Source organism: Herpailurus yagouaroundi, unplaced genomic scaffold, assembly GCF_014898765.1.
Source record: "Herpailurus yagouaroundi ecotype Mexico unplaced genomic scaffold, PumYag 530, whole genome shotgun sequence".
Lineage (NCBI taxonomy): Eukaryota > Metazoa > Chordata > Mammalia > Carnivora > Felidae > Herpailurus > Herpailurus yagouaroundi.
Genome location: NW_024412747.1, coordinates 3330484 through 3346776, shown reverse-complemented (window position 1 = coordinate 3346776; position 16293 = coordinate 3330484). Strand labels below are relative to the sequence as shown.

Below are 16293 nucleotides of genomic sequence, written 5' to 3'. Positions count from 1 at the left end.
TCTCTCCCTCTCTCTCTCTCCCTCTCTCTCTCTCTCTCTCTTTCTCTTTCCCCTGCGCTTGCTCTCTCTCTTAAAAAAAAAAAAAAGGAGCCTAAGACGTTTCAAGGATTTGGTGTATCCACCAGGGAGGCACATAGACAAGAGAACTGAACTATAGCCAGACCATGGCCTGCTGGGCTCTGAGTGCCCTCAGCAGATGGCTCCACATCTCAGGGTCTCGGTTTCCTGTCTGTAGTGTTGGGAGGACAATGTTTTCATCCCCTCCCATGGTGCTTGTGAGAATTCAGTGAAATAGGGGGTGCCTGGATCGACTTTGGCACAAGTCACAATCTCATGGTTCATGGGTTCGAGGCCCTTGTTGGGCTGTGTGCTGACAGCTGGGAGTCTGGAGCCTGCTTTGGATTCTGTGTCTCCCTCTCTCTCTGCCCCTCCCCCACTCACGCTCTGTCTCTCTCTTGCAAAGATAAATAAACATTTTTTAAAAAAGAAAAAAGAATGCAGTGAAATGAGTCCAGAACAGTGCCTGGCATAGGTGAGCATCAGATGGTGGAGGGAAATCTGGTAGAAAGAAGTGGGAAAAATCAGGGTTGAGGATGCTTTCCCAGCACTGTGGCAAAAGTGGCACTGTTTGAGACAGCCACTGAGCTGCAGTGACTCTGGGATTGCAGTGTCATGGTTAGATCTGTCTAAAGATCTTTTTTAACACCCTTGAACATGACTTCCTGTTTTGGAAAAAAGACTGGTTGCTTACCAGTCTGATACTACAGTAACTACTATCGGGTTTCTCCTAGAATTTGAGTTTTACAAAATCTTAATTAAAATGGTAATGAGTTTATAAGTAGCATGACTGTGAAAACCACCGTTGTAAGAAATGTGACTAGATTTTTCTTCTTATTCACAGAGAACAGTATTATCTATTACTATTTTTATTATTATTATTATTTTAATTTGAGAGAGAGAGAGAGAGAGAGATCATGCAAGTGCGAGTGGGGGAAAGGGGCAGAGGGAGAGAGAGAACCTTAAGCAGACTGTTAGCACGGAGCCCAGCGGAGGGCTCAATCCCACCACCTGGGATCATGACCTGAGCCAAAATCAAGAGTTAGACAAGTTGGACGCTCAACTACCTGAGCCACCCAAGCGCCTGGAGAATAGTATTATTAAGCACATAATTTCTCATCTCCAAAGAAACACATCATCTTATACTGAATGTCCAGAAGTTTAAAAACTTATTCCAGGGGCACCTGGGTGGCTCAGTCGCTTAAGCATCCGACTTCAGCTCAGGTCATGATCTCCCGGTTTGTGAGTTCGAGCCCTGCGTCCGGCTCTGTGCTGTGCTGACAGCTCAGAGCCTGGAGCCTGCTTCGGATTCTGTGTCTCCTCTCTCTGCCCCTCCCATGCTGATGCTCTGTCTCTCTCTGTCTCTCAATAATAAATAAATGTTAAATAAATAAATAAAAACTTATTCCAACATTTGTATTCAATAATATCTATGATTTAATAACTGATGGTATTTTTTAAAATTTTTTTAATGTTTATTTATTTTTGAGAGAGAGAGAGAGAGAGAAAGAGAGAGAGCCTGAGCGGGGGGAGGAGCAGAGAGAGAGGGAGACACAGGATCCAAAGCAGGCCCCAGGCTCTGAGCTGTCAGCACAGAGCCTGACACGGGGCTAGGACTTGTGAACCATGAGATCATGACCTGAGCTGAAGTCAGACACTTAACCAACTGAGCTACCCAGGTGCCCCTGCCAGTATTTTTTAAAACATACCAATGGGGCCAATATAATCATTAAACATGTATGGTACTTTTCTCACTATAAATGTTTTTAGGGAAAGAAAACCCATATGAATCAATGTAGAGTCTAATTTATAGATTTCTTTTTAATTAATTAATTTTTAAATATAATTTATTGTCAAATTGGCTTCCATACAACACCCAGTGCTCATCCCAACAAGTGCCCTCCTCAGTGCCCATCACCCACTTTCCCCCTGACCCGTACCCTCATCAACCCTCAGTTTGTCCTCTGTATTTAAGAGTCTCTTGTGGTTTGCCTCCCTCCCTCTCTGTTTGTAACTATTATTTCTCCCCTCTCCTTCCCCTATGGTCTTCTGTTAAGTTTCTCAAGTTCCACATATGAGTGAAAAAACATATCTGTCTTTCTCTGACTGACTTATTTCACTCAGCATAACACTCTCCAGTTCCATCCACATTGCTGCAAATGGCAGGATTTCATTCTTTCTCATTTCCAAGTAGTATTCCATTGTATATGTAAACCACATCTTCTTTATCCGTTGATGGACATTATCAGCTGATGGACATTTAGGCTCTTTCCATAATTTGGCTATTGTTGAAAGCACTGCCAAAAACAGACCTACCCTATGACCCAGCAATAGCACTGCTAGGAATTTACCCAAGGGATACAGGAGTGCTAATTTATAGATTTCAAAGTAAATGTAATCTAATGAAGTCCAGAGTTGGACTCACAATGTTTAAGTAAATTTGAGGGCATCCTATTTATTTAACAGAGGATTTATCTGTAGTTAGCTTGAATTATTTCCATATGGTTAAAAAGTCTTCAAAATTTATTTTCTTAGGCAGATTCAGCATGTTTCACAAAACCTTTATTGTCCTTCTAGTGTATTCCTACTGTATTCATGGTAACACTGTTCCTTTACACGGTCCAAACCAGAGTGGTTCTGAATAATGTGGTTTTACCATAAATCAATTGTGGAAATCTAGTGCGATTTCAGTGATCAGCCTGTTTTTGAGATGAAACATATTGTTTAACTTGTGTTCTTATCAGGAACAAATGTGCAACTTCCTCCTCCCCTGATTTTAGAGATTTCAAGGGGTTCATTCTGTCAGGGTTCATGTGTCAGGCCTCTTTTATGAGAGCTTTTCTGGGAGAGCCTGCAGGCCCTAAACTCAGGACTAAGAGTGAGACTTATTTTATTAAAATATTTTTTCATTTCAGTATAGTTGACACATTAGTTTCCGGTACACGTCATAGTGCAAGCGTGGGGGGGGGTCCTCAAAAAATTAAACATGGAGATATCATATGATCCAATAATTCCGCTATTGGGTATTTCCCCAGAGAAAATGAAAACATGAATTTGAAAATATCTATGCACTCTTATGTTTATTACAACATTGTTTATAATAGTCAAGATATGGAAGCAACCCACGTGTCCACTGACAGATGAATGGATAAGAAAGATGTTTTGTGTGTGTGTGTGTGTGTGTGTGTGTGTGTGTGTGTGTGTAGTAGAATATTACACAGCTATTAAAAAGGATGAGAGTCTACAGTTTGTGACATAAGTGGGGCTTATTTTATATCACAGAGTTCCTGATATCTTGTAGAAACTGCTGACTTACGTGTTCTGAAGGGAATGTGACTCTTCACATCTTGAGAGAAAATGTGTTTGGAAAAAGAATTCTGATTTTTGAACCACTATTCCCAGTGAGGGGAAATTGCACATAAATACATCATAAATCAGTCAAGCTTTTATCATCTTTTTTCTCTAATATTACTGCTCTTTTCTCTTACTCAAAATATTTCATGGTGAATTTTAAGCTAAAGAGAAGTAAAGCAAACTCATTGTTACTGAATTTGAGGAATTTGAACTCAAGCGTAGATGATATTTGGGGACCTTTTAGAACAATTTGTTAACTAAATGTAGAAGCAGTTGTTCTACTTGAAAACGTTAGGAAAAAATAAACAAATATGAGAGAATTCACTAAAATCAGAAGTAAAAATGTTTGCCCTAGCAGCACCTGGGTGGCCCAGTCAGTTAAGTTGTCCAACTCTTGATTTCGGCTCAGGTCATGATCTGGAGTTTGTGAGCTCGAGCCCAGGGTCTGGTTCTACACTGACAGGGCAGAGCCTGCTTGGGATTCTCTCTCTCTCTCCCTCTCTCTCTGCCCCTCCCTGCCCTCTCTCCCGATGTGCTCTCTCTCAAATAAGCGTTAAAAAAAAAAATGTTTGCCTTAAAACTAGCAAGCCAATACGCTGTATTTTATATGGTTTCTCTCCTCGTTAGATTGACAGCATTTTGCTGATAAGCTTCCTTGTTCTAACAGGAAACTAAACACCCCTCCTGCCTGCATGAGTTTCTGTGTGCTGGTCCTGCTTAATCCATAAATTCATTCCCTCCCACTCAACCTGGACTGGGACTCTGTTGGGAACCTCCTGTTACAATACATACCCAGATCAACCCCTCTCCCCCAGCGTATGATTTGAATGCAAAGGTGACCACCCTGCAAATTTTATTTTTCTGTTGTGGAGGGCAGAGAGGAGAGAGATAATGACCACGGGAATGTCTGGGGTGCACCACTTCACAAAAGTAACTACTTAAGTTCAAGGTGTCATCCTGCTGGGGGAGCAACCATGTTTTTGCACAAACTCTGAGTTGGCAGTTATGACACTAGCCATTCTGAGGATCCGTGTGACTGAAATCATGTTTCCGTGACTTTCGGCCGGAGTGTGCATGAGAATTCTGTGGGGCGCCTGTGGAATGTCAGACCCTTGGGGCCCCTGAGATTCCAGTTAAGGAAGTCTGGTGTGGAGCCCGGGAATCTGCATTAACAAGCCCCAGAGGTACTTCATTCAGATGCCAGAATGCTGGGGACTACACTGAGGAACTCAAGCCAAGGCAAGATCTCTACTGCTCTCCTTTTGAAAGATACCATCTAGAATCTTAGTAAAAAACCATGCCTTTAGTTTAAATCCCTCAGAGAGGGGCCCCTGGCTAGCTCAGTCAGTTGAGCGTCCAGCTTCAGCTCAGGTCACGATCTCATGGTTCCTTGAGTTTGCGCCCGGTGTGGGGATCCCTACTGTCAGTGCAGAGCCAGGAGCCTGCTTCAGATCCCGTCTCCCTCTTTCTCTCTGCCCCTCCCCCATTCATGCTGTCTCTCTCAAAAAGGAAGAAACATTTATTTTTAAAAATCCGTAAGTAAATAAATAAATTTCTCAGATAATTCTGTTAATGGGAAAGATTGTCCTTTAGCGGGAATCGTACAGGAGCAGTGAACGTAGTAGCACCTTATTTGAACAAATCCAGCAGCCCGGCGCTCAACAGGTGAATGAATGTTAATGTGGAAAAGAGATGACTCAATCAATCCCTCATTCAGTCTTAGCTGTTGGACCCTGATAACTGATTCTTTACTTACAGCTTTACACCTCTCAAAATCGACATAAACCTTTCCTTCATAACGTTCTGTATTTCTGTCAACTTTCAAGTTTAGCGTGCAGGAAGGAATTCCGCACAGATTAAAATCCGATGGACCCGAATCAGTTTGTCACACACCTGTGCCATCATCACCACCATCGGGGAGCTGTGAAGCCAACACCTGTGTCAGACAACCCTAAGCATGGAGGTTCCTTTCCAAAGTGAATTCTTTGAAAGGTGTTAACACGTTTCACACGCATGTCAGGTGCCTTTGACGTGCGCTGGCCGTGGCCACTTAGACAAGAGAGCTGCCGTAGCTTTGGCTTTTATCAAGACAAGTAAAATCCCACTCTGCTAATCTGAAAGGCTTGGTAAAATGTCAGACAGATGCATGAGCACAGAGGAATTTGTTGTGATGTGAAGCAGAGGGAAATGTGTCCGGAGTGCCTCCTACTCACCCCCTGGGGAAGGGGGGGCATCCTGCCCTAGGGTTATGGGGATGGCCACGCCTGCCTGACACCGGACAGATGCGATTGACGTGAGTCACTTGTACTTACAGCCTGCGGGAGGGGGACACCGCAAGCCACGCAGGGTCACATCCCACGGGGCTGCCCTTGGGAACAGAGTGAGCCACCGGGGGCTGTAGGTGGTAAGGGTGGTAGTAGCGAGAGGAGGTAGCGTCCCTGGTTCCCCAGGGAGGATGTGATCGGCTCATCTGAGTAATTCAGCGGGCTGGCGGGGAACTGAAACTCCGTACTCAGGGGTAAGTAGGAACCGTGCCTGGTGCTCGGCTCAGGGGCCGATCACGGGGCAGCGTGCGGAAAGCTTTGCACCTCGGCCATTCGAGGCCCTCCTGATTTTTACCAGATGTCAAGGCAGTGCTAGTATTGAGTCTTCGTCTTAGATCTTATACCACAATTGACTCCGTGATAACCTTGACTTCGATTTAAAACTTAGTGATGATTGGGACTTAGAGGGTAGGGAAGGGCCTCCCTAAAAAGCACACCAGACACTGGACCAGGAGAGGGTGGGCCATGTGGTATGGCACTGGTATAGTGAGGGCATGAATTTAGATAACCAATGCCGGGGCGCCTGGGTGGCACAGTCGGTTAAGCGTCCGACTTCGGCTCAGGTCACGATCTCGCAATTCGTGGGTTCGAGCCCCGCGTCAGGCTCTGTGCTGACAGCTCAGAGCCTGGAGCTGCTTCGGATTCTGTGTCTCCCTCCCTCTCTGTCCCTTCCCCACTTGGTCTCTGTCTCTCTCTCAAAAATAAATGAATATTTAAAAAAAATTTTTTTTTGAGATAACCAATGCCTGTGGCAATAGTGACCCAAGGCAAGAGCTCTATTTGTTCTATAAAATAGGAATTCTGTGAGGAGCTCACCCTCCCTTTCGATTTAACCTGTTGCCTAGAGAGTAGATGGAAATTCGGTTGAGTGGCTTCTTTTAGAGCCGGGCATTGTGTTCTGAGAAGTGAAATGAATGTCTTGGTCACTAGCAGTAACGTCTGGAACTCCAAAGGGGATAGAGAATATTCTAGTGAGGCCTTACATTGTGGCCTTACTATGTGCAGAGATATCTGTTACCTTGATTTACATTCTCTTCATATGTGAGGCAAGAGATTCCCAGAGTTCTGTCCCAGAGTGGGCAAGTCTTGGGCGGTGGTCCAAGAGTTTGTATTTAAAAAAAAAAGTGCCGATGGGGCCACTTGTTGGCCAGGGCATCCAGCACTAAGATGACCACCTGAAGTTTGGCAGTCTTTTATCAGGGACGTGTTGACTGAGGGCTAGAAAGCATAACTATCCATGAACTCCATCACGTATGATGGTGGTGATATCACCTGTAAAATCTACAAATTCCCACTGTTGTTCGCTCAGTTGATCTGAAGGGGCTCCCCAGGTAACCAGGAATGTCAGAAGGGTGACTTCTTCCAGCACCATGGCATCTGGCAAGAGCCTGAGGATAGTGGAGACCATGCCCTCCTGTGGGTAGAACATGCCAGAAGGCCCACGTTTGTCTCCACTCAGTAGCAGTAAAGTCTCAGCAGCCATGTCGAGCTTGTACGGAGCTGCTTCTGTGACTCAAGGCATAATAGGCAGCAGGGTATGAAGGCTCACAGGTGCGGGGTCAGTGAGAGCCTCTGTTTCCAGAAGAGCCCAGTGTGCAGCCAGCAGTCGCTGCCCTAGTGGTGTATGGAGAGAAGGGTCTAGCAGGGCAGTTTCATGCATCAGAAGCACGTAGACAGCATGTGGCAGTCATGGGTGGTCCAGAGACTTCAGGAAGAATATGAGGAGGTTGTTTAAACCCTTATGGTGAAGGGGTCTCAGAGAATGCGTGTTGTAGGCTTTTGTTAGAGGGAGCAAGATTTACAGTGAAGCACTTTACAAGTAAGCGTGTCAGTGAGAACAAATAAACTATGGAAATGAGGAATACATTGCCTCCAGAACTCCCCCCAAACTAGAAGATGTTGGACTTGTATTAACTTGTAGTAAGTACTGAGAGGGTCCATAACTCTTTGTTTTTTATTTTTTATTTTATTTCAGAGAGAGAGAGCACGAGCAGGGGATGGGCGGGGTGGCGAGAGGGAAAGAATGAGAGTGTCCCAAGCAGGCTCCACACTCAGCACAGAGCCTGACGAAGGGCTAGATCCTATGACCCTAGGACCATGACCTGAGCCAAAATCAAGAGTCAGAGGTTCAACCAGCTGAGCCACCCAGGTGTCCCTTAATGTTTTGTTTTTGTTTTTTTTTTTAATTTTCGTAACACTTAAAAAAGTTTTTCTTTAGCATTTATTTATTTTTGAGAGACAGAGACAGAGCATGAATGAGGTAGGAGCAGAGAGAGGGAGACACAGAGTCTGCAGCAACTCCAGGCTCTGAGCTGTCTGCACAAAGCCGGACATAGGGCTCGAGCTCATGAACCGTGAGATCATGACATGAGCTGAAGTCAGACACTCAACAGACTGAGCCACCCAGGCGCCCCTATTTTTTTTAACTCTTTATTGACCATGTCAGAGATGGAGCAGCCCTTAACTTGCCAACAGATTCTCAGGAATTTAACCAAGGTGGTAGGGCCGCACGCTGTGTGGGGGTCAGTGTCCTGTTCCCTTTCTGTGAGCTCTTTTATGGATGTTGTATGGCTTGGATGAATGTCAAATGGATATCCTTGGAGGAGGATGTCATCCATGTTGGCATACCCACGATCCTGGAGAAGGTTGGGTGCAGTTAAGATCTTGCCTGCAAAGACCATGTGCTAGGGCAACGCTGTTAGGTCCCCCATACGGAGCCCGGTCACCATGTACGACTGCCTTTGGTGATGAAGGCACATGGCACCTGAGAGGTTGCTCAAATAGACACTGAGCAGAACATATTAGCCCAATTGGTAGTAGCCAGATATTTATTAGTGGCTGATGGGATAGAGTCAGTAATTTAAAAAATACTGGGCATTGGGTCTGGTGCCTTAATGGATGGGGCCACCACATTAAGGCCGCAGTAATGTCCTGTGAGACACTGTTCATTGCCTTTCGGGTTTAAGAACAGGCCAAATTCAGCTGTTAATTGGAGAGGCAGCAGTTAATCCACCCTTCACTCAAATCAGGTCTTACATAGTAAGTTTTGATCTTTGAAGGTCCTGTTTAATTTACATCGGGCCGTATTAGGTGCTTGCACTGAGAGGTCTGTAGGGTCCCATTTCGTTCAAATCAACTTCTAACTGTAAAGATTTAATTTAATAGTAATTGTTGAGTCAGAGCCGCCATGCCCACATGGGATAATCTAAGGCATTGGGTGCTGTGACCATGGGAAAATGAGGCAAAACAATAGTTCTTTTGGTTAGGATGAATCATGCCTATTTGTCTTCTGTTTCACGTTCCAGAACTCTCTAGGGTTACGTGGGGACCTCGTGTTTACATTTAGTGGCATCTCCAGGTGTAACTGTAATTGGAGCCCCGGGACTGATTAAGTCCCTGAGGGTTTGCCGGTTGGTGCATTTCAGCAGGTACTAAAGCTGATTCAGAACCGACGTTGTCAGGCACAGGGGTATCCAGCACTCGTTTACTGGTTTGCTATGTAAATTATTTCAGTAAATGTTGGATTTCCCCTTGGGTCAAACTGTGGACCTCTGCTTACAGTCCTTTTTTTCCTTTCATCTCCTCCCCGGTGTCCAGTTTCTTTCTTTCATTTCCCGTCCCCTTTTCTTTTTTGCGTCACTGGATAAACTCTGGGTGTAGGTAGGTGGGGGAATCCTCCACCCCGCTCGTATTTCTGCATTTCCGCCTCCACAGAGCCTCAAATCAGTACCACGGGGTTGGGGCCTTCCCTGGGCAGCGGTTGCTTTCATATGTTTCACGACCCCGGGCTTGCGTCAGGGTCGAACTAACCCTGTGCCGTGCCCCAGGGGTACCACGGGTTTCCCCGATAACTCCGAGGATCAGGATGTTCCTTGCAGCCAGGCAGAGGTGGCCGAGCAGCCCTGCAGGCAATGGGCTGGAACTGAGCTCTGCTATGGCCCTGCCTTTTCTTTGTTTTTTGGGGCTTTCTCCCAGATTCCCTGGGAGTATTTCTACTTCTACCTGTATAAAGGGTCAGCACTCACTTTCTGTCTCTGATCGTTCATGGTGCAGACTTTCTGAGTGTTGACGGGGAGAGGCTTGGGAGGCTGACGGCCCACCTCGTAGGGAGCCATCTCTTTCTCCAGGAAATGCCAGTCAACCTGCTTGGGGTTGCGTCCACCTCCAGGAAGGTCATATTGCTTATGGGTCTGGTATGGACCAGCGGGCCCATGACTGCAGGATCGGTCCTTTGGCTGCTGTAAGCGGCTGCGCGGGGCCCAGGCTCACTGGCTTATGGATGGGATGCTCAGAGCTGACCCACCAGACATCAGTCGAACCCAACAGCACATCACACTGGGGCATAGTCAATAACAGTTTTCACCTTGGGGACAGGGACATTTTAGGTGGGAGGAGAGGATAAACACCGAACAAAGACGACACGCAGTGCTGCGTAGGCCAGAGTGCAAGTCGGCCAGCCCCAGGCAGCCTAAACTGTGGCGGGGAAGTTAGTTACATCTGACAAAGTGTCTTCCATAGCGGTTGGGCCATGCAATTCACGAGGCCAGCTGCTTTGATCCCCTCCTGTTCACCCCAGCAGTGCGGGAGGGATCCTGCCCAGGGGTTACATGCCTGACACTGGACAGATGAGGTTGACATGAGTCACTTGTGCTCACAGCCTGGGGGAGGGGGACACCTCAAGCCACGCAGGGTCACATCCCATGAGGCTGCCCACGGGAACAGAGGGCACCAGCCACCAGCAGCTGTAGGTGGTAAGGGTAGTAGTGGCAAGAGGAGGTAGCGTCCCTGGGTCCCCAGGGACGGCTCGTCTGAGTAATTCAGTGGGCTGGCGGGGAACTGAAACTCAGTACTCAGGGTTAAGTAGGAACCGTGCCTGGTGCCCTCACCTGGTGCCCTCGCAGGCAGCGGCGGGGAGCCTGGGGCCTTATGCCTAGAAGCAGAGAGGGCAGGAGAACCGAGGTCCTCCCGATTTTACCAAATGTCAAAGCAGCACATAGCACTGAGTCCCAATCGCAGGCCTCACACGGCAGAGCGTGCCCTTTCTTTATCAAGCTTTGTCTCTTTTCCCCCCCCAGCTGAGGAATGTGATCCAATTACTTTGAACGGCCCAACAAATTCTGATGCGCCACATGAGGTAAGAATCATTTTGGTTCTATTTTCACCCTTAGGTACCTGCTAATCCAACTGGAAGGTCTTAGAGATTCTCTCCCAGAGCTTTGAAAATAAGGAAGAGGATTTCTAGGTAATAAAATAAGTCTGGAAATGATCTTGAAGCATCCCAGTTGTATGGGATATTGACAAAACGTCTGTTGCTCTCAGTGACTATGGTACCTTTAATCCGTCCTTTGAAATGAATGTGTATCTATACGCTAAACACAGACCATCAATGTTTATTAAGCCGCAACAAAACTGGATAGTCATATGCCATTTTTGTAATGCTTTTATAAAACTTTTCTCAGATATGAGAAGTCAAACTTCACATCATTTTTATTGTCTTTTTCCAAAAAGCAAATCCATGTGTTGTTTTCTGATTGTAAAAGAATGTTCTTTTAAACTCCAAATAGGACAAAAATGTACCCCCAAAATTGAGAATTGCCTGTCATCCCATTGTTCACCTTTTGAGGTACCTCCTTCCAGAAGCTTCATTGGGTCACCGTGTGTTTCAGTCACTTCTGGTACTGTTCAGTCCATTTCTTTCCACTCGCTCGGAGCTTATTAGCCAAATTGCATAATGCTTCACATCTGCTGAACTATATTTAGAGTGTCAAATGTCTCAAAAAGCCTGTCTTGCCTCACGATGGACTGGTTCGGTCCTGCCCGTTCCATAACACCAAGTTAATTTTTAGCAAGACAAATTGGAGGTTTTGTTTAGGCTTGCTTGTCAAACATCAGTCTGTCATAACTTATTAATAGTGATACTCCTGGAGAGTCAAATCACTTTTGCAATAAAGCAAAGTTACACGGTAGTTGATAAAACAGTCAATTTTAATTGTATACATCTCTCTTGAAAGTTGTCAGTGACGCTGCTTTTAACTCTGGTTTGGGGCTTTTCAGTCACCCACTGTGAATATCATATACTTATTTATTTTTTTGTACTTTTTAAATGTTTATTTTTGAAGGAGAGAAAGAGACAGAGTGGGGGGGGGGGGGGGGAGAGAGAGGGAGACAGAATCGAAGCAGGCTCCAGGCTCTGAGCTATCAACACAGAGGGCTATGCCAGACTCAAACTCATGAACTGTGAGATCACGACCTGAGCTGAAGTCGGACACTTAACCGACTGAGCCACCCAGGCGCCCCTCACATTCTTATTAATTAATCCTCAGCAGTTTCCTTGGAATTACAATCTAAGGATTGATTTTGGCACTGACTGCCTTTAAACAACTTTAGTAAACCCAAACTATGAAATTTTCTTTTCTCGCACTCCTTAATTTGTTTGGCAAAGTTTTGCTCCTCACACGTTTTGTAACATGATACAGACTCCCATGAAGATACAAGAATGTTGTTTGTTTAGCTTGATTTTAGGGATTTTCCAAAACCAGTTAAGATTAGGTACCGAATATACCTTAGGACGCTGTTCAATAATTTTTTTTTTTTTAATTTTAGTGTCATAGATCTGGCTGTTTGAAGTAAAGACAATACTAAAAGATGAAAAAATAAAAATTAAAAAAATTTTAAAAAAGATGAAAAATAGATTTATCAACAAATAAAACGGGAAGAAACCTATTTGAGGTTTTTTTTTTCAGTTCCGTTTTAAAAGAGAATGTCTTCTATTCCTGTGAAAAGTAGGACACTACCTTGCTGCTTCAGTTAGTTATTTCTTTGCATAATCTATAGGATTTGTTCTAACTGCTAGATATCCAGAAGGATTCTTTGAAACCAACCTGGCAGACAGAACAATGGAAACTCACTAGGGGAGAAACATTTAAAAAAAACAAACAAAAACCCCCACAGTCCATTTTCTAGAGCTCAGACTTGAATTTTTTTTTTATGTTTATTCATTTTTTGAGAGAGACAGAGAGAGACAGAGCACGAGCGGGGGAGGGGCAGAGAGAGAGGGAGACACAGAATCCGAAGCAGGCTCCAGGCTCTGAGCTGTCAGCACAGAGCCCGACGTGGGGCTCGAACTCACAGACTGCAAGATCATGACCTGAGCCGTAGTGGGACACTCAACCGACTGAGCCACCCAGGCACCCCTCTAGAGCTCAGACTTTAAAGGCAAGCTGAAAATATGCTCTTTAGAATATTTAACACTTGATATGTTCGTGATTTTTATCATTTTAAGACTAAAACTCACTCTAGCAAGAGTGCCTCCTTTGAATGACGCAGAGGGAAAACACTGTAGTGTCCTGGTACGCAAGATCAAACTCTGACATCTCAGACAAAATTTCGTAATAAAGAATCCTTTATTTTAGGAACTTAAAATCAATACCCTATCTACTAGATCCTGTCCTACTACTTCAGTTTATCAAAAGTTGCATTTGCTGAGCATACACTTGGAGCCCAGATCTGGACTGGGTGTTCTTGGGTGTAAGAAAAAGTGGGAGGGGAACGGACAAGGGAAGACCACAGCAGGGCTTACGGACTTGCTGGAGAAGCAGCGTGCACACAACATTAGATTCTGGATGTGGGGATGCTTCACAGGGTTTAAAATTTTCCATGGAACGAGGGGCACGTGGGTGGCTCAGTCAGTTGAGCGGCTGACTTCGGCTCAGGTCATGATCTCATGGCTCAAAGGCTCGTGAGTTCGAGCCCCGTGTTGGGCTCTTTGCTGACAGCTTAGAGCCTGGAGCCTGCTTCCCATTCTGTGTCTCCCTCTCTTTCTGCCCCTCCTCTGCTCACGTTCTTTCTGTCTCTCTCTCAAAAAATAAATAAATGTAAAAAAATTTTTTTTAAATATCCATGGAACTTTATGTTCAAGAAAACATTCCCCAGAACCTTTATGAAACAATAAAGTTTCAACTACTTTAACTACCTGCACAAACATACAGCAAATGATAGTTAAAGCAAAATTTGTTCCAGTTTATAACCAACGATGTTCATGCCAAGAGGAGGCTGAAGTAATAATAAAAATAAATATCAGGATACTAACTTGGAGTTCGAGGTTATGGAAAGAATGACATTTTCCTCTATGTTATTTGGTTTTACCAAACTAAAGAGTTTTTCTTTCTTTCTTTCTTTCTTTCTTTCTTTCTTTCTTTCTTTCTTTCTTTCTTTCTTTCTTCTTTCTTTTTTCTTTAAGTTTTAGAAACCATGTGAAAGTACTGGTTTATTTAGCTGTGATGAAAGTATCATGCTAACATGCAATGTTAATAATAAAGGAAATTGATTGTAGGGCATATAGGACCTGTCTTTACCATCTTCTCAAGTTATATGTAATTCCAAAACTATTCTAAAATAAAAATCTATTTTAAAAACCACACTAAGTAAAATTTAGAATGTAGAAAAATGAAAAAACTCATTCACAATTCCACTGCTCTGATATAACCATTGTTTGACATTTGGATGTATTCCCTTGTACATTTTTTTATATGAATAATTGTCAAAACTGTCAGTGAGATTTGCTTTTCTTATGTAATGCTATCTCACAAACATTTTTTAAGTTTATTCATTTATTTTGAGAGAGAGGGGTGGCGGGGAGGGAGAGAGAATGCCAAGCAGGCTCCACACTGTCTGCCTGATGCGGGGCTCGAACTCACGAACCGTGAGATCATGACCTGAGCCGAAGTTGGACACTCAACCAACTGAACCACCCAGGCGCCCCTATTTCACAAACATTTTATCCAGTTTCTACATGGCTTTGCCATCAGTTTGAATGGGTCCATGGTATGACCATCTCTAACACAGAAGTAGATTCTGGGATGTGTGTCTGAGGGCAGGGCAAGGGCCTCCCCCTGCTATGAGGAATGGTATATGTCAGTGCTCTGACAAAAGCCCCTGACGAACGCTTTGTCTGGAGCTGAAGTATTAGGAGATCCTAGGTGATAAGACTGAGGGATATGTTGGAGCCAGGGCCCCAGAGCCTTGAATGCCAGACACAGGTTGATAGAAATTATTGGGGGTTGTAAGTTGTGGCCATATGACCATACGGGACCCCAGGGGGACTGGAGAGAAGATGGGGGTAAATTTTAAGCCTGTGACTGGGAGATGTTTCTACCAAGAATGTAAATAGAGAATTCGGATAGAAGATAAGATTCATGTGTTGCTGGGATTAAGTTCCGCTTGTGGGTTGGGGAAAAAGGAGATAAACGTTTGTAGAGTGAGGGGTATGTGAGATTTGTGGCAATGCCTGGTAAGTGCTGGAAAACGCAGCACTAGGTACTGATTTAGGACTCGTGCATCAGGACATTACAGTTGAAGCCTCAGGAGCGGACGAGACTGCCAAGGAGAGAGTCCTTGTAGAAAAGCAAAGAGAGGAGCCAAGGGTGGAAGTTGTGGAACACCTCACTTTAGAGGCCAGCAGAAGAAAAGAGCTCAGAAGCAGAAACTGGTCATCGGGACAAAAACGTGATTGCCAGTCTTAAAGAGTGAGCAGGTGACAAGAAAGTTCATGCAGTCCTGTCAAATTCCTTAAGGTGGCAAGTAAAAATAGTAAATTCTTGTTGGAGAGTGTTAGAAAATATGGGGGGAAAAAGCTTCTTTTTTCTCAAGATGGGAAACCTCAGATTTTAAAGGATAAGGTATTATCAAGGAGCAGAGAGATTAAAACCAGGAGGAGGAGAAGTGTAATAATTAGTGGGATTTGTTTTCCCTGTGGAAGGTAGAGAGGAGTAACGTTCTTAGCAAATACTTATTGATAATACAGTTGAAAATGTTCTGTGGGGAACATGCAACACATTGATTTCCCTCAAGGAATGTGTTATCTGGTAGGGAAGATAAGGTATAGGCACACAGGTGTTCAATAGATGAGTTAACATTTTAAAAGTAAGAACCTCGGCTCTTTCATAGGCCAAAAAGGCGAGATAGGTAAAGATACAGACATTCTTTTTAATGTTTGTTGTTGTTGTTGTTTTAGAGAGTTAGCGAAAGCGGGGGAGAGGGGCAGAGGGGAAGAGAGACAGAATCTTTTTTTAAAAAAATGTTTATTTTGAGAGAGAGAGAGAGAGAGAGAGAGAGAGAGCGCGCGCGCATGTGCGCTTGATCAGGGGAGAGGGGCAGAGGGAGAGAGAGAATCCCAAGCAGGCTCCATGCTCAGCACAGAACACGATGAGGGGCATGATCCTACCACCCTGGGATCATGACCTGAGCTGAAATCAAGAGTCCAAAGCTCAACCGACTGAGCCAACCAGATGCCCCACAAACATTCTTTTTATACATAGAGACTTTAGAAGCTGAGATAGCTGATGCCAGATTTGAGTTGGGTCTTGAATGGCAACACTTGAATGGGGCAGGAAGGGAGGAAATCTAGCAAAGAGATTAGGGGGTTAAAGGGTTTATTCTGTCCATACAGCAGGGAGGCCACAGGCCATCGTGAACAAGGCAGTAGCATGGTGGTGTTTGATAAATAAGAAATGGATTGCAAGAGGTTAGATGATGCCACATCCATCCACCCACTTAGCCA

At 44.6% G+C, this 16293-nt stretch overlaps 1 protein-coding gene across 7 annotated transcripts in view; it reads left to right on the top strand.

Annotated features, from left to right (window-relative positions):
* The window catches only part of EDARADD (EDAR associated via death domain), a 97574-nt gene that overhangs the window by 40858 nt on the left and 40423 nt on the right, over positions 1-16293 (top strand). For all 7 annotated transcript variants that reach the window (XM_040465009.1, XM_040465008.1, XM_040465010.1 and 4 more), the window contains one exon: positions 10811-10869. In XM_040465009.1, coding sequence (XP_040320943.1) covers positions 10811-10869 — 59 coding nt within the window. The remainder of the gene's footprint in view (positions 1-10810; positions 10870-16293) is intronic.